This window comes from Dreissena polymorpha, chromosome 14, assembly GCF_020536995.1.
Source record: "Dreissena polymorpha isolate Duluth1 chromosome 14, UMN_Dpol_1.0, whole genome shotgun sequence".
Classification (NCBI taxonomy): domain Eukaryota; kingdom Metazoa; phylum Mollusca; class Bivalvia; order Myida; family Dreissenidae; genus Dreissena; species Dreissena polymorpha.
In genome coordinates this window covers 30,987,298-31,008,179 of record NC_068368.1, presented here as the reverse complement: position 1 = coordinate 31,008,179, position 20,882 = coordinate 30,987,298, and the positions used below count along the sequence as shown (strand labels likewise).

Here is a 20,882-nt window from a genome sequence, read left to right as displayed (position 1 = left end):
TTCGAGATGTTATTCTAGAGACTGTTGGAAAAAATTATATGTGATTTATATTGAATAGTTGTTTTAAAGATGTGTTGATATTGGTTTATATGTGATTTAGATTGAATAGCTGTTTAAAAGATGTATTGATATTGGTTCCAGCATGTCTCCACAATTACAAGTAAATTATGTGTGTGTTGTTTTATTTTTTTTATTTGCTCTAAATCTGGTGTTATTTCTGTAGTCAAAAAATATGTTTATGATTAGTTTTTAATTTAATTACTTTAGTTATAACCTACTGTAAAATGTTGTGTATTGTAACCCACAGTTTTGCAAAATTCACATCTAATTAATTTAGCCCAATTGCATTAAAAGCCAAGACTTATTAAAACAATCTCCAGGTTGTCTTATGCGAAGAACCAGTACTTGATGTTTCAACCCATTTATGCCTAGTGGACTCTCCCAGCCTTCTAAATTGGATCAATTTATATCCAAAATTAGGGGTGTCTAGTATATTTATTTCTATATTTAGAATATTTCTTACAGAAATTCATTTAAGCAAACAGCGCAGACCCTGATGAGACGCCACATTATGCGGCGTCTCATCTGGGTCTACGCTGTTTGCCAAGGCCTTTTGTCTAGATACTAGGCATAAATGGGTTAAGGCAATTGAGAATACTTCCAGAGCAGGGACATAGCCCGAGACTTCATGATTACTAGGAGACACCATATCCACCATGCCACTAGGAGACACCATATCCACCATGCCACTAGGAGACACCATATCCACCATGCCACTAGGAGACACCATGTCCACCATGCCACTAGGAGACACCATATCCACCATGCCACTAGGAGACACCATATCCACCATGCCACTAGGAGACACCATATCCACCATGCCACTAGGAGACACCATATCCACCATGCCACTAGGAGACACCATATCCACCATGCCACTAGGAGACCCACCATGCCACTAGGAGACACCATATCCACCATGCCACTAGGAGACACCATATCCACCATGCCACTAGGAGACACCATATCCACCATGCCACTAGAAGACACCATATCCACCATGCCACTAGGAGACACCATATCCACCATGCCACTAGGAGACACCATATCCACCATGCCACTAGGAGACACCATATCCACCATGCCACTAGGAGACACCATATCCACCATGCCACTAGGAGAACCATATCCACCATGCCACTAGGAGACACCATATCCACCATGCCACTAGGAAGACACCATATCCACCATGCCACAAGGAGACACCCTATCCACCATGCCACTAGGAGACACCATATCCACCATGCCACTAGGAGACACCATATCCACCATGCCACTAGGAGACACCATATCCACCATGCCACTAGGAGACACCATATCCACCATGCCACTAAGAGACACCATATCCACCATGCCACTAGGAGAACCATATCCACCATGCCGCTAGGAGAACCATATCCACCATGCCACTAGGAGACACCATATCCACCATGCCACTAGGAGACACCATATCCACCATGCCACTAGGAGACACCATATCCACCATGCCACTAGGAGACACCATATCCACCATGCCACTAGGAGACACCATATCCACCATGCCACTAGGAGACAACATATCCACCATGCCACAAGGAGACACCATATCCACCATGCCACTAGGAGACACCATATCCACCATGCCACTAGGAGACACCATATCCACCATGCCACTAGGAGACACCATATCCACCATGCCACTAGGAGACACCATATCCACCATGCCACTAGGAGACACCATATCCACCATGCCACTAGGAGACACCATATCCACCATGCCACTAGGAGACACCATATCCACCATGCCACTAGGAGACACCATATCCACCATGCCACTAGGAGACACCATATCCACCATGCCACTAGGAGACACCATATCCACCATGCCACACGAAGACACCATATCCACCATGCCACACGAAGACAACATATCCACCATGCCACTAGGAGACACCATATCCACCATGCCACTAGGAGACACCATATCCACCATGCCACTAGGAGACACCATATCCACCATGCCACTAGGAGACACCATATCCACCATGCCACTAGGAGACACCATATCCACCATGCCACTAGGAGACACCATATCCACCATGCCACTAGGAGACACCATATCCACCATGCCACTAGGAGACACCATATCCACCATGCCACTAGGAGACACCATATCCATCATGCCACAAGGAGAAACCATATCCACCATGCCACTAGGAGACACCATATCCACCATGCCACTAGGAGACACCATATCCACCATGCCACTAGGAGACACCATATCCACCATGCCACTAGAAGACACCATATCCACCATGCCACTAGGAGACACCATATCCACCATGCCACTAGGAGACACCATATCCACCATGCCACTAGGAGACACCATATCCACCATGCCACTAGGAGACACCATATCCACCATGCCACTAGAAGACACCATATCCACCATGCCACTAGGAGACACCATATCCACCATGCCACTAGGAGACACCATATCCACCATGCCACTAGGAGACACCATATCCACCATGCCACACGAAGACACCATATCCACCATGCCACTAGGAGACACCATATCCACCATGCAACTAGGAGACACCATATCCACCATGCAACTAGGAGACACCATATCTACCATGCCACTAGGAGACACCATATCCACCATGCCACTAGGAGACACCATATCCACCATGCCACTAGGAGACACCATATCGACCATGCCACTAGGAGACACCATATCCACCATGCCACTAGGAGACACCATATCCACCATGCCACTAGGAGACACCATATCCACCATGCCACTAGGAGACACCATATCCACCATGCCACTAGGAGACACCATATCCACTATGCCATTAGGAGACACCATATCCACCATGCCACTAGGAGACACCATATCCACCATGCCACTAGGAGACACCATATCCACCATGCCACTAGGAGACACCATATCCACCATGCCACTAGGAGACACCATATCCACCATGCCACTAGGAGACACCATATCCACCATGCCACTAGGAGACACCATATCCACCATGCCACTAGGAGACACCATATCCACCATGCCACTAGGAGACACCATATCCACCATGCCACACGAAGACACCATATCCACCATGCCACACGAAGACACCATATCCACCATGCCACTAGGAGACACCATATCCACCATGCAACTAGGAGACACCATATCCACCATGCCACTAGGAGACACCATATCCACCATGCCACTAGGAGACACCATATCCACCATGCCACTAGGAGACACCATATCCACCATGCCACTAGGAGACACCATATCCACCATGCCACTAGGAGACACCATATCCACCATGCCACTAGGAGACACCATATCCACCATGCCACTAGGAGACACCATATCCACAATGCCACTAGGAGACACCATATCCACCATGCCACTAGGAGACACCATATCCACCATGCCACTAGGAGACACCATATCCACCATGCCATTAGGAGACACCATATCCACCATGCCACTAGGAGACACCATATCCACCATGCCACTAGGAGACACCATATCCACCATGCCACTAGGAGAACCATATCCACCATGCCACTAGGAGACACCATATCCACCATGCCACTAGGAGACACCATATCCACCATGCCACTAGGAGACACCATATCCACCATGCCACTAGGAGACACCATATCCACCATGCCACTAGGAGACACCATATCCACCATGCCAACAGACCATGTTTGTAATAACAGGCCAAACAAGTCAATTAATTCAAACTGAGCCTCGCTCTGCGAAAAGAGGGTTTAATGCATGTGCATAATCATAGTGTTGTTCCAGGTTAGCATGTGAAATCTGCACAGGCTAATCAGGGACAACACTTTTTGCTTTCATGATATTTTTCATTTAAAGAAAGTCTATTCTTAGCAAAAATCTAGTTTAGGCAAAATGTGTCGTCCAAAATCTGGGATGACACTTAACGCACGTGCATAAAGCCCTGTATCTGGGATGACACTTTACGCACGTGCATAAAGCCCTCTTTCCACAGAGCAAGAATCATCTACATGTTTTATCCACCTTTGCGTCTTCGGTTGAGGTAACCTCGTTCAAAACCTCGATCAAGTCGAAAGTCGTATTCCCGCTCAAAATTTCGATCACGTGACCGTGACCGGCTGTCTCGCATTCGTCGGTTCCCTTCACTATCCGAGTGCGGCATGCTGGTTCCCTCTTTCTGTTGCATAACAATCCTCTTTCGCATCATGCGAGTTCGCTCCTCAAGCTCTTGTGTTACTATAGCAATAATTTACGAAAGTGTTAAATAAAGATCAAGAAACGGCATATCATTGCAGGCATAAAAATAAATGAGTATGAATCTTGTCTGGTGTAAAAATAGTTCTTGTTAACCCATTAATGCCTAGTGGACTCTCCCATCCTTCTAAGTTGGATCAATTTATTTCCAAAATTAGGGATGTCCAGTTTATTAATTTCTATATTTAGACAATTCTTACAGAAATTCCTTTAAGCAAACAGCGTACACCCAGATGAGACGCCGCATCATGCGGCGTCTCATTTGGGTTTACGCTGTTTGCAATGTCCTTTTTTCAGGACGCTAGGCATGAATGGGTTAATCATCAGATCAACTTTATCTTATTCAGCACACAGTACATATACACTCACCTACTATTCTATACATCCTATTAAACCTTGCTTGTTCTACGCAGCGTAAGAAATGTCAAAATGCACAAAATATCTTTCATTCTCAGTATCAGCAGGGTTTTTTGTAATCTTATACAAAGCACATCATTGATAATTTAAAATATTAATTGTGGTCATTTTCATGACGTCATTTGAAGCTGTAAATAAAACAGATACCTGTTTTATTTACAGCTTCAAATGACGTCATGAAAATGAACAGAGTGACGTCATTATCGTTAACTGCACATGCTGCATTCAACAAGGTTGAAATACCCATTTATCAGATGGTGAGTTATTAATCTAATGAGGGTATGATAAGGAGATAAAACATGTTACAATGTAGTGTGTCACCTCTGTCCCTGCTTGCCCACTGAGCCTCTGCAGGTATGGCGGGAAGCTGCCGCTTCTTTGGTGACGGCGTGCTGGTTGGCGACATTCCTTGCAGACGTACAGGAGTACTGCTGGTGGAATGGCGACTGAGAGAGCATACAAATACATATGTGTCTTGTTCTGAGAAAACTGAGCTTAATGCATGTCCGTGAAGTGTCGTCCTAGATTAGCCTGTGCAGTCCGCACAGGCTAATCAGGGACAACACTTTCCGCCTAAACTTGATTTTCGGTAAGGAGGGACTTCCTTGAAACTAAAAATACCATTAAAGCGTAAAGTGTTGTCCCAGATTAGCCTGTGCGGACTGCACAGGCTAATCTGGGACGACAACTTACGCACATGAATTAAGCCCAGTTTTCTCAGAACAAGACACATATAAATGAGGCTCATTCTGGGAAAACGGGGCTTAAAGGTTGTGTGTAGTGTTGCAGTCTGCACAGGCTAATCTGGGACAACACTTTTCTGCTTAGAAAGGATTTTCGTTTAGAAGAGACTTTCTTGCACCAAAACATTCCATGAACCCAATAGTATCATCCCTGATTAGCCTGTGCTGACTGCACATCCCTGAACACACATGATATCCCTTTCCCCCATAAGAAGCAAAGTGTAACTAGTTGCTCTATAATTATAGTTTGCTGGTTTCTAAAAAGTCACAGAAAATGAAACAGATCGTCAACAATTCCATACTCTCAATTTTTTAATTGCATAATTATTTTCATGTAACGAAATAATAACAGCTAAATTTTCCATTAAATCCTTTTTCAATGTAAACAAAGTGGACATGTTTCAATCAATCTTGAGATGTAGGAAATAAATGTTTTCACTCTGAATCCACTTAATTCACATAAAAAATCCGCTAAAACAAATATTCTCTCTTGAATGTTTTTCGTTTAGCATTTAAAATGATATTTTTAGTTCTCATTCTTACCTGCTGAGATCAGTGGGTGACAATGAGCGGGCAACTGAGTCAGGCACAGGTTGGTGACTTGCCGAGGACCTTGACCTCTGATGACCCCGCTCCGACTTTGGTGACCTTGACCTTTGAGTCCTGTCCCTATCTGGTGCAGGTGACCTTGACCTTGGAATCCTCTCCTCTTGCGGTGAACTTGACCTTTGGTCATGACCTCTATCTGGAGCAGGTGATCGTGACCTTGGGTCCTTTTCTACTCGATTAGGTGCTGGTGACCTTGATCTGTTCCTTGTTTGACCCTGTGAGTCAGGCACTGGGGATTTTGACCTTTGACTTCTATCTGGTATGTCAAGCTTCTCCACACTGGATCCTGCGCTCTCTTTCCTTCGAGTGCTTGCTTGTGATGGAGTATCTCTCCTAGTACTAGTGCCAGGGGCTACAAAGACAAGAATATGTTTGGGTAATAAAATATTAACGTTAACAAGAGCATCGCACAACGGGTGCCGACGCTCAGCTGCTGATGCAGTTTTGAACAAGACTATTGTCAAGCAATATAAGTCCCCTACGGGCTCCACCATTGTCATAAATTCCACCATTTTCAGATTTTTTAAAAATATATTTGTTGCCATAGCAACCAGAATTTTTGACGTAGGAACAAAAAGAAATGACGTGCATAATGTCCATATTGTCATCTATCCATGTTTCAAGTTTCATGAAAAAATATTAAGAACTTTGAAAGTTATCGCAGGATCCAGAAAACCACCATTTCAGCAGTATTTCTAGTCTATTTGTTGCCATAGCAACCAGATTTTTTGACATAGGAACAAAATGAAATGACGTGCATAATATCCATATTGACATCTATCCATATTCCAAGTTTCATGAAAAAATATTAAGAACATTTAAAGTTATCGCAGAATCCAGAAAAGTGTGACAGACAGACTGACTGACAGACTGACAGACGGAGCGCAAACCATAAGTCCCCTCCGGTAAAACCGGTGCGGGACTTATAAATGAAATCTTGTCAAAATTATTTTTTTTTTTAGAGGTCACAGTGACCTTCACCTTTGACCTAGTGACCCAAAAATGAGTGTGGCATGTAGAACTCATCAAGGTGCATCTACATATGAAGTTTCAAAGTTTTAGGTGGAAGCACTTTGATTTTAGAGCCAATGTTAAGATTTTATCACGGCGGACGGTGGACGGTAGGCGCCGGACGGCGGACGACGAGCTGGCTATGACAATACCTCGGGTTTTCTCCAAAAAATGGCCGAGCTAAAAATATAAATAAAATGAGTAGTATTTCATCTGAAAAGCTAATCTCTTACTTCAGCTCTTTGAATTAACAGATCATGAAACAAGGTTAAAAATATTTCAAAAATATTGCATTATTATTCAAATAATTAATACCCCCAAGATCTCACTTAACCCTTTGCATGCTGGGAAATTTGTCGTCTGCTAAAATGTCGTCTGCAGAATTTCTAAAATTAGCATTTTGTTCGATTTTTTTCAAAGAATACCATCAGAAAAGCAAACAGTTTGGATCCTGGTGAGACGCCACGTTCTGTGGCGTCTCATCTGGATCTAAACTGTTTGCAAAGGCCTTCAAAATCCGGTTCCCGCACTGTAAGGGTTAAATGCTGCACATGCAACATTTTGACGCAAAGAAACAATTATTTTTGTTAAAGTGTGCCCAATCTATAACAAACCATGTTATGCTATGTCCAACATCCATACCTTGGTCTTAACAATTTGCATGCTGGGAAATTTGTCGTCTGCAAAAATGTCGTCTGCTGAATTTCTAAAATTAGCATTTTCTTCGATTTTTTTTCAAAGAATACTATCAGAATAGCAAACAGTTTGGATCCAGATGAGACGCCACGTTCTGTGGCGTCTCATCTGGATCCAAACTGTTTGCAAAGGCCTTCACAACTCGGTTCCCGCACTGTAAGGGTTAAAGTAAAAGGATATTTCAACTGAAGGAAGCTGAATGACCAAGCCATACCATTGATGTTGTGAAGTTTGTTCAGAACTGTCACTTAAAAGGTCTATCTATTCACCAAATGTTCTCATACTTGGGACGCGATGAAAATGAATGTTGTAGAAACTATTCTGTTCTTAAAATGTTTCAACTTGTACTTGTAATTGAACAACACTAATTTTAAAGCGCCAATTGTTTTGTTATTACAGAGAATTTAATAATAACAAAATATTGCATATTGAAAAATGTTAAAATATTATTTACTTTTAACAGCGTTTTATTACTTTGACCTTGATCACATTATAAGCATAAGGTTTATTTAGACTCTTAAGTCCATTTTCAAGGACAAACCAGTTCTTAGTGATTGAATATCATCCCATGTAACTCTTAATATATTTATGGATCAAATGATTAGTTGCTGCTTGCTTTTATGTAATTAACACTGAAATATGTCATAATAAGCACCTTCACTTGCAAGAAATCCATTATAAAGGACAAGTCGGGGGGAAACCAATAAAGCATAAAACAGGAAAAAGCTCCATTATGGCGTCATTTGGAGAAACAGCAATTTTTGTTACTAAATACTGTGGATTCATTGAATTTCTTAGGCATTGAATTTCATTTATTTATAAAATTGTGCATATTTGTTGCCTCTTTTGTTTTGTCTGAAATGATTATTAAGACTAAAATATTGCACACTTTATGTTTTTTTATTGAGCAGACCCAAACAAAGCCACCAAGTAGTGTAGTGTCCGACGAATAATAATTTAACTCTTATAATAGAAACCAAGTATTATAATTAACTGTTGAATTGACGGTTCAGTGTAAAACTATTGTATCTAACATAGAAATATGAGGGAGATACAACAGTTAATTGCTTAACCCTTGACATAATTATGACTGGTTTAATGCATGTGCATTAAGGGTCATCCAAGGTTAGCACTCCGCTCAGGCTAATCAGGGACAACAATATCTGCCTAAACTGGATTTTTTGCTAAAAAGATAATTTCTTCAAACAAAAAATGCCATAAAAATGAAAGTGACATCCCTGATTAGCCTGTGTGGAATGCACAGGCTAATCAAGGACAACACCGTACATGCATTAAACCTTCACAGAGCGCCTCATATCCATGTATATTCCCCCTACCTTCTACAGCCCCAATGGAATCTTCACAAATGTCAAACTCAGACATATCACTGTCACCGCCAACCCTGCCACCCCGGGGTGGAGCAGGCTTGTTGTAGCGGACATCATATGGGTCCTTGCTGGTCTTCTGAAAACATAAGTACAAGGATTAAGTGGGACATTCTCAACAGAACCAGGGATCAAAATCATGTGCAGCCTTTCCCACTCAGAAGCAAAATGAAAATGTGCAAACAGCATAAAACCAGAACAGCCTGCGAGTAACTCGCAGTCTGTTCAGGTTTTCTGCTATTTGCTGCTCATCAGTATCTAAGGGTTGGAAATGAAGCATTTAAAACTTGAATCTAGTAAGAAAGTTCTTTAATTAAATTTAACTTTCTAAGGGACTAACATTCGTAAACATGAGTGGAAAAGGGTTAACTGTAAAATCAGGTATATTTGTTGGGATAAAAGTACATGCTTTAACCAAAATGATAATGGACATCTTGTGCATTTCTGATGTTTGAAAAAACAAGAGCTGTCTCCATAGGATGACATATGCCCCCAATAAACGCTTTGATAGAAGTTATTGAAATGCACGAAGTCACCCCGTGACCTAGTTTTTGACCCGGCATGACCCATATTCGAACTTGACCTAGATATTGTCTAGATACAACTTCTGACCAAGATTGGTAAAGATCGGATGAAAACTATTTGAATTTGTATCTCTATGAATCAGAAAGCATCAAAAGGATTTATTGATCAACAGTTTGGTATATCTAAATACAGGTCTTTAATCAATATGGCCAAAATAAGTTTCTATAAATTATAATAATGGACATAAATGTAAGATCATTTTATTGTAAAAGTTTAAGCGAGATCCACTCAGGAGTTAAAGATCAATTGTCAATTAAGCACTTGGTATTATAGAAGTGAAATTCTTAATGCCCCACAATCTATTGGGTCATAAAAATAATAATAAAATCAGGTGCAGAAACATAACTATAATAATACACTTTTATGTTTTATTGTGAATGCATGATTTTCTTAGTGTCTCCAACAACCATAAAGTTATATCTGATACAAGTGTGGCTCAGTCTCATTGCAAACAATTCAAACCCTTTTAAACTACTGTGAATTTTTGGTTTCTACGCCCTGGAATAAATGACAATACCATGCATTTCATCGCAGTGTTCTTCAATCAATGGCAAAATCCTGCTATTAATGGCAATGCCCTGCTATGCCCTGCAGTATGAGACAAAGCCTCTAAATTTGTTTCAAAGACCTGCAATCAATGGTGATATACTGCTATGCGCCACAATAAGTGACAAAGCCCCTGAATTTGAGACAAAGCCCTGCAAATAATGGAAATTCCCTGCTATGCCCTACAATAATTGACAGAGCCCCAAAATTTGTGACAAAGCCCTGCAATCAATGGCAATGCCCTGCTATGCCCTTCAATAAGTGACAGAGCCCCAAAATGTGTGACAAAGCCCTGCAATCAATGGAAATGCCCATGAAAAATTGATTTCAGATTTAGAATATTCCTGAATACACGCCATGATGTGGACTGACTTACGTTTCTAGGGGAGGAGCTAGGCAGGGGCAGGCTGGTGTTATCATGGTTACTGAGCTGGTACCAGTAGGGCTCATCCGTGAGGCACGCAGAGGTGAGGTCTATCAACACCTGCAACAGAACAAGGATTACATTGTCAACTTGAGAATCATCACCGGACGGCAAGAAGTTAAGTGATTTTGAACTTCTTATTTTTATTTTATACAACTGCTCCTTTATAGCTTAAATTATTGTCATGTATTTAAACATGCCAATAGGAGAATTTTATTTTAGCAATAAATTTATCAGAAAATCAGTTATTATTGCGCCAAACAGACAAAAAACTATATATTAATTAAAAAAAAGTCAACAAATGCAGAAAAAAAAACTATTTTTCCTTGGCACTAAATATACGTCATAGTAATCAAACAAAAGCTGCAGTGGGAAAAATTACTTACCTCCTCTAGGAAATCACTGCTTAACTAGCTTAGCATATAACTGTTGACCCCCCCCCCCCCCCCAAAACCCCTAACAATAAACTGCTTAACACTCCGTTAATAATTACCTGTGTTACTATCTAAGAATTCACTTCTTACCTCCCCTAGGCATTCACTGCTTACCTTCCCCAGTAATTTACTGCTTAACTACCCAAGGAATGCATTGCTTACCTTCCTTAGAAATTCACTGCTTGCCTTCCCTAGGAATTGAATGCTTACCTACCCTAGAAATGCACTGCTTACCTTCCCTAAAAGTTCACTGCTTGCCTCCACTTAAAATTCACTGTTTACCTCCCCTAAGGGAATGCACTGCTTACCTTCACTAGCAATTCACTGCTTGCCTCCCCCAAATAATTCACTGCTTACCTCCCATATGCATTCACTGCTTGCCTCCCCTACACATTCACTGCTTGCCTCCTCAAGGAATTCACTGCTTACCTCCTGCAGGCATTCACTGCTTCCTTTCCCTAGGAATTCACTGCTTACCTCCTGTAGGAATTTCACTTCTCGCCTCCCTTAGAAATTCACTGCTTGCCTCCCCTTGGAATTCACTGCTTACCTCTCATAGGAATTCACTGCTTACCTCTCCGAGGAATTCACTGGCGCCTATCCTGTCATAGTCCCAGACTGTTATTTCAATCATCCGTTCAGCAAAGTCCTCGGGTTTAACAGGACTGTATATGAACATCTGGTTCCAATTGGGCTCATTGGTCTTCTGTTCTGTGCGCGTCCTACGTTTGCTTTTTTCACTACAGAATATAAACAAGAGCTGTAAGAAATACAATAAATACTTGCCTAGGTTAAACATGTTGTTGTTGTTTTTAAATAATTATTGAATAAGATTGGATGGAGTTAGGCAGAAGTTACAGCTCAGATTTCAATTTCAGATAATTCAAAGCCTCCTTAGGATCATTTTGTTGGGTTATTTAAGTTGACCTAGCAAATTTGAAACTAGGAGAAGAATGGACATTTTGGAATCCAATAAAAAAAAAGAATAAAATTTGACAAAAGTGTCTTATAAACATTCCCACCAATATTAATTTAGTAAACCTTTACACCAACAAATGGGGCTTGAGGTGGGAAGAGGCTTAGTAAAAATCAATAAAAAAAGACTTCAATATATAATTTTTACTGTAGAGCTATGGTTTTGTATAATTTTTACTCCTGAACTTTGTCTTTATTCAATTATCTGCGTAAACAAACTATCTAAGAACAAGACTATTGCCAAGCAATATAGTCCCCTACCGGCTCCACCATTTTCAGAAATTCCACCATTGTCAGAATTTTTGTTGTTGCCATAGCAACCAGAATTTTTGACGTAGGAACAAAATGAAATGATGTGCATAATATCCATATTGCCATCTATCCATGTTTCAAGTTTCATGAAAAAATATTAAGAACTTTTAAAGTTATCGCAGGATCCAGAAAACCACCATTTTCAGCAGTAATTCTAGTCTATTTGTTGCCATAGCAACCAGAATTTTTGACATAGGAACAAAATGCAATGAAGTGCATAATGTCCATATTGCCATCTATCTATGTTTCAAGTTTCATGAAAAAATATTAAGGGTCCAGAAAAGTGTGACTGACTGACTGACTGACTGACTGACTGACTGACTGACTGACTGACTGACTGACTGACTGACTGACTGACTGACTGACTGACTGACTGACTGACTGACTGTCAGATTGACAGACTGACAGACTGACAGACAGAGCGCAAACCATAAGTCCCCTCCGGTGAAACCGGTAGGGGACAATAATCATATAATCAAGGATCGATTGTGAACTAACCTCCTGTCCGGGAGCAAGTATACCTAGCAGTAGAGGTTTAATGGAATTTGATGAATGTGCTTAAGTGTCGTTCCAGATTAGCCTGTGCAGTCTGCACAGGCTAATCAGGGACAACACTTTCCGTTTAAAATGGATTTTCTACAATAAGAAACTTCCTTTAAACAAAAATACCATAAAAGTGGAAAATGTAGTACCTGATTAGCCTGTGCAGACTGCACAGGCTAATCTTGGATGACACTTTATGCACATGACTAGCCCTGAATTTTCACAGTACTTGGCTGAAAATACCTTCTGTCAGGGAGCAGATATATCTTGCTGTAGGGGTTGCGTGACGTCCCCTCCTTGGTGGCGGGAAGATCAATGGCATTGATGATGCTGATGATCAGCTCGAAGCTTCGCTTGTCGTACCACAGCTTCACCTGAAACCATGGCAACATTGGCATCATGTATGCAGAATGAATGCAAGTCAAATAATTGATGTTCTGTGAAAAATGCCTCACTTATAAATAGCTTTCCCTCACGCCACCTTCACAACCACAACCTTGTTTCAGAATAGAACCAAAAGAAAACTACCCATTTCCATGTTATTGTATTTTCTACAAAACCTCAACGAAAATGCATTTGCTTTAAGTACTGTGTATAATTTAACAAATAAAGGAAACCTTTTTGAACATCATAGAAGTGTTTTCTAACTGTGCCAACAGGTTTCACTATTATGTACTTCCTATATAATATAGTAACAAATATGTGAAACCAAGCAGGGGAGAAGTATTTAAGGGAGCCCCCCCCCCCCCCCCCCCCCCCCACCTTTCAGAATTAGAAAAGCACCCAAGGATATTTTAATATTTTATTACAAAAATATATAGTGCTTGTATTATGTGCTATGAACTAGTACATTTTTTACTTCTGTTCAAGTGTTTCGACAAGCACTTTGAAATGTCATGCAGGTGGTAGTATTTTCAAGTGTGGAGAAAATTTAGGCAGATGGTTACTTAGAATAAAAGGCTTGCATACATTCATGACCTCTTCTCTAGCAGCAATATATAGACAGATATATAACCCTCCGTACCCATAACTCATCAGTTCTGAGACTGCTGTCTAATAGCTCTTCTTGTAAAGTACAGTCGAGTTACCAAAAGCAGAAATTCCTCAATAGCTTATCTTCCCCAGAAAGGTTACCGCCTCCTTATTCAACAAAAATGATTATGTAATTGTGTTGACCTATTATCAGAACTTTAAAAAGAAAGGCAATAAGATAATTCTTCAACAATCCTTTTGTATCCATAAATGTTTGAATCACATGTTCAAGCATTCCATTGTAAACCATGATTTGCAAATGCTTCACCAGCGTGCTTGGCGATAATGACATAGTTATACAAAAGCATCTATGTTTAATAAAATATTGCCTGTAAGTATGATCAATAGAAAAATAATGTATTTGTGTACAACCATGAGGATAAGTGTTTCCTTGTTGAATAAGACTTTTAAGTATTGTTGAAAATGGCCCCCAAAGTTAAAGATATATTTTTAAACAAAGTGCAGCTGAATTTATAAAAATGTGAAAAAGCAAGAAAAATTGTTCATATTCCTGCCAGTGATCAACTCAAAGAAGTTTGCTTCATCAATAAATTGGACGAAAAGAATTAAGTGTTCTGTTATTGGCAAACCTGACTGTGAATACCAACACTTGCATAAATCACATGGGAAAAATGCCAAATATGCAATAAATTATGAAACACATGACATTTAATAGACGCAGTATGACTACACCATGCAACAAGATGTTTTTGTGAAACACTATGTCCCCATCATATAATTATTTGACGTTTGACCTTGAAGGATGACCTTGACCTTTCACCACTCAAAATGTGCAGCTCCATGAGATACACATGATTGCCAAATATCAAGTTGCTATCTTCAATATTGCAAAAGTTATGGCCAATGTTAACCCATTTATGCCTAGCGGACTCTCCCATCCTTCTCAATTGGATCAATTTATTTCCAAAATTAGGGACGTCTAGTATATTTATTTCTATATTTAGAATATTTAATACAGAAATTCCTTTAAACAAACAGTGCAGATCCTGATGAGACGCTGCATCATGTGGCGTCTCATCTGGGTCTACGCTGTTTGCCAATGCCTTTTTTCTAGACTCTAGGCATAAATGGGTTAATGTTTGACGCAAACAAACTAACAAACCAACAAACAGACAGGGCAAAAACAATATGTCCCCCAGTATAGACCGGGGGACATAAAAATGGGTCTTATTCCATATGCAGGCAGCATCGTGCTACATCAGCCTGCACAGGAGCTACCCTGTCTGCTAATAAGACCACAAACCGTGCCTGATTATAGCAGACAGGGTAAATCCTGACCTGACTGCTTGGTTGCTCAGACTGGTCGGGAGCTAGGCTGCCAGCAGATGCCATAAGACCCATTTTCACATGATGTGGATCAAACAGTCTTGAAAATAACTCTTAAAAGTCAAATCTGATATCTATTTAAGCTGCTGTTCTTCTTGGAAGTGGAAACAAATGCAAATAGATGTTAGATTCCAGCTATCTTTCATTAAATAATGTGATGTTTTGTTATTTTAGAAGTCATTACATTAACTCTTTCAGTGCGGGAACCGAATTTTGAAGGCCTTTGCAAACAGTTTGAATCCAGATGAGACGCCACAGAACATGGCGTCTCATCAGGATCCAAACTGTTTGCTATTCTGATAATATTCTTTGAAAAAAATGGAAGAAAATGCTAATTTTAGAAATTCAGCAGACGACATTTTAGCAGATGACAAATTTCCCAGCTTGCAAAGTGTTAATTGTCTGCTGAATGCAAATCACTCAAATTCACCACATAAAGTGCGCTTTTAAAGCTTCAACAAAATAAGGCATTTTTAAATATATATCTTTTTTACCTGAATTCTTCCCGATATTTGTGCTGCATTTTGGTTTTGAGTTTTGGGTTGCCTAGGTGACTCGGGTGAAGTGACCTTCAAGCTTGGACGGTTTAATCTTGTGGTTCCTACAACATCCTTGATGTGTCCAAAGTCTGGAACACAAATGGGTTTCTTGTTTTATTATTTAAAGTACATCATTAGATAGAAAACGTGAACTAAACTTATAAAAGATCCAGTGCAGTTGTTATTTTCCATAAAATTTCACTATAATTGCTCTAAAAATATATAGTCTTAACTTAATTAGATACTAATATAATAATCATCTTTGACTCAATTCCATATAAATATTTATTCTTTATGTACAAAACACAGCTGTCTTTAATTTGAATATGTTTCTATGTAATGCTTTAAACTTCCTTAGTAACTTGTATTAGATTTGAATTTGAAACTACTAATTTGAAAATAATTGAAGATAAACTGCTTATTTTTTTATTTTTTTTTAATCCATGCATGCTCGATATAATGAAGTTTTAAAATAATTGCATAATAAAGCTGTAATCATAGTATACTATAACTCACAATATTTAACTAAAAGGGATTTTTACTTCTTACATGGTTCTAGCAGATCTTAAAAGCTTTTCGTACATAAGATATGGAAAGTAAGTATAGGAATTACTGATATATATTGTTTAACAAAATAACATTTCTGCCATGTTTTCCATGATAGTTATAACAAACATTGGATGCAATCAACATCATCAAACTTCACCTAAATGACCACATTAGGATTTTTATAGAAAAAACAACAGGAAATAAGACTTAAAATAAATGTTCATAGATATATAATGATATAACTTTTGTCTTTTGTACAAACAGAAAGAATCTTCATTTTTATTTTCTATTCTTATATATCGTCGCTGTCGTTCTCAAACCTCGTAGTTACAAAATGCCAACTTTTCAGGAGAGAGAAAAAACCGCCACATTGTTTTATAACAATGTATGAGAAATTGAAATTTTGTTAAAATACCAAACAAATGAAGCTGCAAAATATGGTATTAGTCGTAGACGCATAAGTCATACTGATAAATCAGAAATGGCAGCTACGTTATTTCGTCACCACAGTTTTGTCATTTTTATGATGTACGACAATTCATCCTAATAGGACACTCATATGAAACAGTTTGCTTCACTCCATTTTACACCACGAATTAATTAATTGTCTCCCTTGAAAAGAGTGTGGAACCAAATTCGGACACAAAAAGCCTTTCGGGCTTTTAGAGCTCTTAGCTCTTGGTTTTAAGTATCACAAGGTGCTGTCAAGACTGATGATGTTGAATGGGGAAAGAAGAACACACACAATGAAGCGTAAATAAGTTAAACAAAGAATACTGTTATTAAGTAACTTTATTACAAATTTGTGAACGTTACAATTTAACTTAAAGCGTTTTCATTGCTGAACAATATAAAAAACAATATAAACAATTGGAATGCTATTAACAATTGTTATTGCTGACACCAATTAAGATACTTTAAAATGTATTTAAATAACCCAAACACATATAAGCCAGTAGGATTAAAAAAAAACACCAAATGTTTTTGGATGAAAAAAAATGACATCAGAATTATGCGTAAAGTTACACGTAAGCAATCTGTAATGAGATTGTATCTAGATTAAAACTCCAGTCATAAAATATAGAATTTATAATCAAAGTGTTGTAATTTCAACAATAACTGAAAACTGAACATCAAATGCACGAACTCGGAAACAGTTATAACTAGAAGCCTTTTTGTACCTAAACATACGTCTCCCTGAATGTAGTTTCATTAAAATTGGACCATTGGATTAGAAGATATTGAGCGGAAAGCACAACTAGACTTAAAAACCAAAGGTTCAGGAGATATGGAGTGGACAAGACACTTGAGGCAGACATATAATAACAATACACTTAAGGCAAACATATAATATCGGGAAACATAATTACATGTCAGTGAATAATAATTTTGTAATTTAACTGGTTACCTGACTATTTCGTTTCATAATCATACAACTTTATAGCTCGTCAACTGCTCCATCAACTCTAAGCACAATACAACATGAAAAATAGAAGTGATGCTATTTTGCATTTCACAATATTTTTCAGATTTATAATGAATTTTGAACTCATAGATTGATAGGTAATATTCAAAAATATTCACACTTAATTTTAAAATGTACGTGGATATAACAATTTGCATAACTAGTCTGCTTACACCAGAAACTAATAATTACCTACCTGTTAACAGAGTGATTACGGAATCACATCTAATATTTTAAGTTTAACAGACAGGAAGATCATCATAGAACTTGTGATAATCTATGGGAAGAACGTTCTTGATCTCTTGTAGGTGGTCATATTTGGTCCGTTTGAGTGGCAATTTCCCAGAATACAACCGAGGCGGTTTATCTTGCAAACCATGTTTGTTTGTCTTTCTTGCAGGAAGTAATTCAAACTCATCTTCATAATCTATTTTGTATGAAATACCGCCATCTACAAAGTACAGTAGTACCCGTATATCATTTACTGTTTTTGACCCGACTCCTATTCCTGGACGTATCGACTTGTACTCGTTTAGTTCACTATAATCAGAAAAAAACGTGTAGTCAAGGTACTTCACAGTATATGGCACAGTTTTACGTGCTGACCGTATAAGGATTACATAATCACAGGGAACATGGATGTCTCTATGTCGTATTTGTCTTTCTATGACACTGTGCATTGAGTCACATTCCATGTGGGTGTGCCCCTTTTCTAGGTATTTGTGTGTTATAACGACCTTTTTACGTTTTGCGAAAGCTGATAGTGCATTAGAAAGTGTAGCATTTCTATTCTGGTATCCACATCCTTCTGTATATATTATAACCTTTTCAGTTACTGATAGCACATGGTATTCAAGGTAGTCGATTAGGCACGAAGTAAAATTATTTGTCGTAAGTTCTCCGACTACCTCATGCCAGAAATAACAGACAGCAGCTCGTGATACCAAATCAAATATTGTATAATTATGGCATGATAATTGAGTTTTGTAAGAGAGGCAACTTGCATTAAGTTTAGGACAGAGAAGTAGACTTTGTAAGTCTGCTGTGATTATTAATATTTTACCATCACTTTCAGATGCTGCTTTCTTGTCCGACTCTTTAGACAGGTTGGCATCGTTTTTCTTTTTTAAATGTTCGTCATAGTCACAATCAGTAAAAGTTCCTGCAGTATGATCAGCACAGGTATCACACAGATCCTTTTTATGTTAATAAACGCTAAGGTTCATACTGTTTACAAAGTCAGTGAACACTGTTCGACTCAAAGCTTCTTTTGACTCAACTGTACATACGCGTAAATATTCTCTATACAAATCTGCAAAACAGGTAAATGTCGTTTCAATGTATTCTCTACTAGTTGATGCCCGACAATAATGTGAAGGGACTTTTGGCAAAGAGTCTAAGAATTGTCTATCGAATTCCTTGACCTCCCTTTTTGCGTTAAGTTCGTTTTTGTTTTCAATTGTCTCTTGATGGGAAGGGCATACCATTATCAGCATTCTTAATCCATTCATACATCATTTTTTTGCCAATTCCTAGTGTAGCTAGCAACATTTCTTTGCAAACTGTTAACCTACTTTCACCAATTCTAAGAAAATACTTATACAAGTACTCTCTCCTCTTACTGCCATCATGTGTTCTTACGCGTTCAACCAAATTCACCACATATACCTTTTTTACCTGTCTACCTCTGTAACATCCATACATTTGCGCCCTTCTTTATAATTACGACATTTTTTACCACATTTACTTTCAGTCAAAATTCTATCAGGCTTTTCAACAACGTATTCTTTTCTCCCACTTTCAGTTTTCTTTTGGCCTACGTATTTATAACCATGTTCTCGTAGATGTATGTTTCTCTGCTTTGTTGATTTGATAGATTGAATGTTGTTTCGCAGATGTAATTTTCCATTTGATTCTACTATCTCCTCATGGTCAGTTTGATGTGGACTAACTCTGTTTGTTACTTGTGCATCATGTTCTGTCACATTTGCACATGTACTATTACATTTGCAACATGTTCTATTACATTTACATCATGTTCTGTTTTATTTGCATCATGTTCTGATACATTTTCACCATGTTCTTTTACCTTTGCACCATGTTCTTTTACATTTGAATCATGTTCTGTTACATTTTTATTCGATTCTGAGCCTATCATAATATCACTAAAATGTCTTACACTTTTTGTCGGAATCAAGTCTTCATCATTTCCTGATAGTGTTGCATTTAACATCGAATGTGCCTTAACTTTATCTTAATCTTGTACTTTAGTAGCAATAAATGTTTGACAGGTTTCTGTGTCCGAGGTGGAATCACTGGAGTATGAATCCGACATAGTGTCATCTATTTTCAAAAACTCACCACTCACAATACTTTGAAAACTGAACTTTCTCTTTTTTTTAATAGGCACATAATCAGGATCATGTACATCATCATCGTGATCGGATTCTGAGTTGTTGTTTACATCAACTGGTTCATGCAATGTTGCTTCGCTGTCTGCAATTTTACCGTTATCATTGTTTATGTTTACACCTGAGACATTTAAGTCTTGTTCCAATTTTTTCTCTAATGCAAGTTTTACTAAACGTTTTCCTTGCAAGAACATTTTTATCGCCTTATATTAATTGTAATTTGACAATCAAGCCATATTTCTTTCAATTGGTCCATAGAAGTCACAGTTTCGTTTGGTTCGAAGGATACTTGAATATAGTACATGTACGGGTTTATAACTTTATCACACTGTTCTACGGTTATATGAATTCCCGACAAATCAAAAACCATCAACTCCAGTGCTGAACCAATTTCGACTACAGTTGATGCAGTACAACTTGTATATGAGAGATACAGTTGGTCAAGTGTTTTTACCTCAGCAATAACTCGGAAGTCACTGTCGACAAGGTTAACACACTCTGATACATTCAAAATTTCAAG

General features: G+C 38.6%; 1 protein-coding gene across 1 annotated transcript in view; it reads right to left on the bottom strand.

The window, feature by feature from the left end:
* Positions 1-20,882, bottom strand: part of LOC127857663 (regulating synaptic membrane exocytosis protein 2-like) — a 98,662-nt gene that overhangs the window by 10,185 nt on the left and 67,595 nt on the right. Inside the window, exons 11-18 of the mRNA XM_052394253.1 lie at positions 15,893-16,026; positions 13,263-13,393; positions 11,764-11,929; positions 10,708-10,815; positions 9,153-9,279; positions 6,043-6,460; positions 5,078-5,202; positions 4,109-4,321 (exon numbers count right to left, since the gene is read on the bottom strand). Coding sequence (XP_052250213.1) covers positions 4,109-4,321; positions 5,078-5,202; positions 6,043-6,460; positions 9,153-9,279; positions 10,708-10,815; positions 11,764-11,929; positions 13,263-13,393; positions 15,893-16,026 — 1,422 coding nt within the window. The remainder of the gene's footprint in view (positions 1-4,108; positions 4,322-5,077; positions 5,203-6,042; positions 6,461-9,152; positions 9,280-10,707; positions 10,816-11,763; positions 11,930-13,262; positions 13,394-15,892; positions 16,027-20,882) is intronic.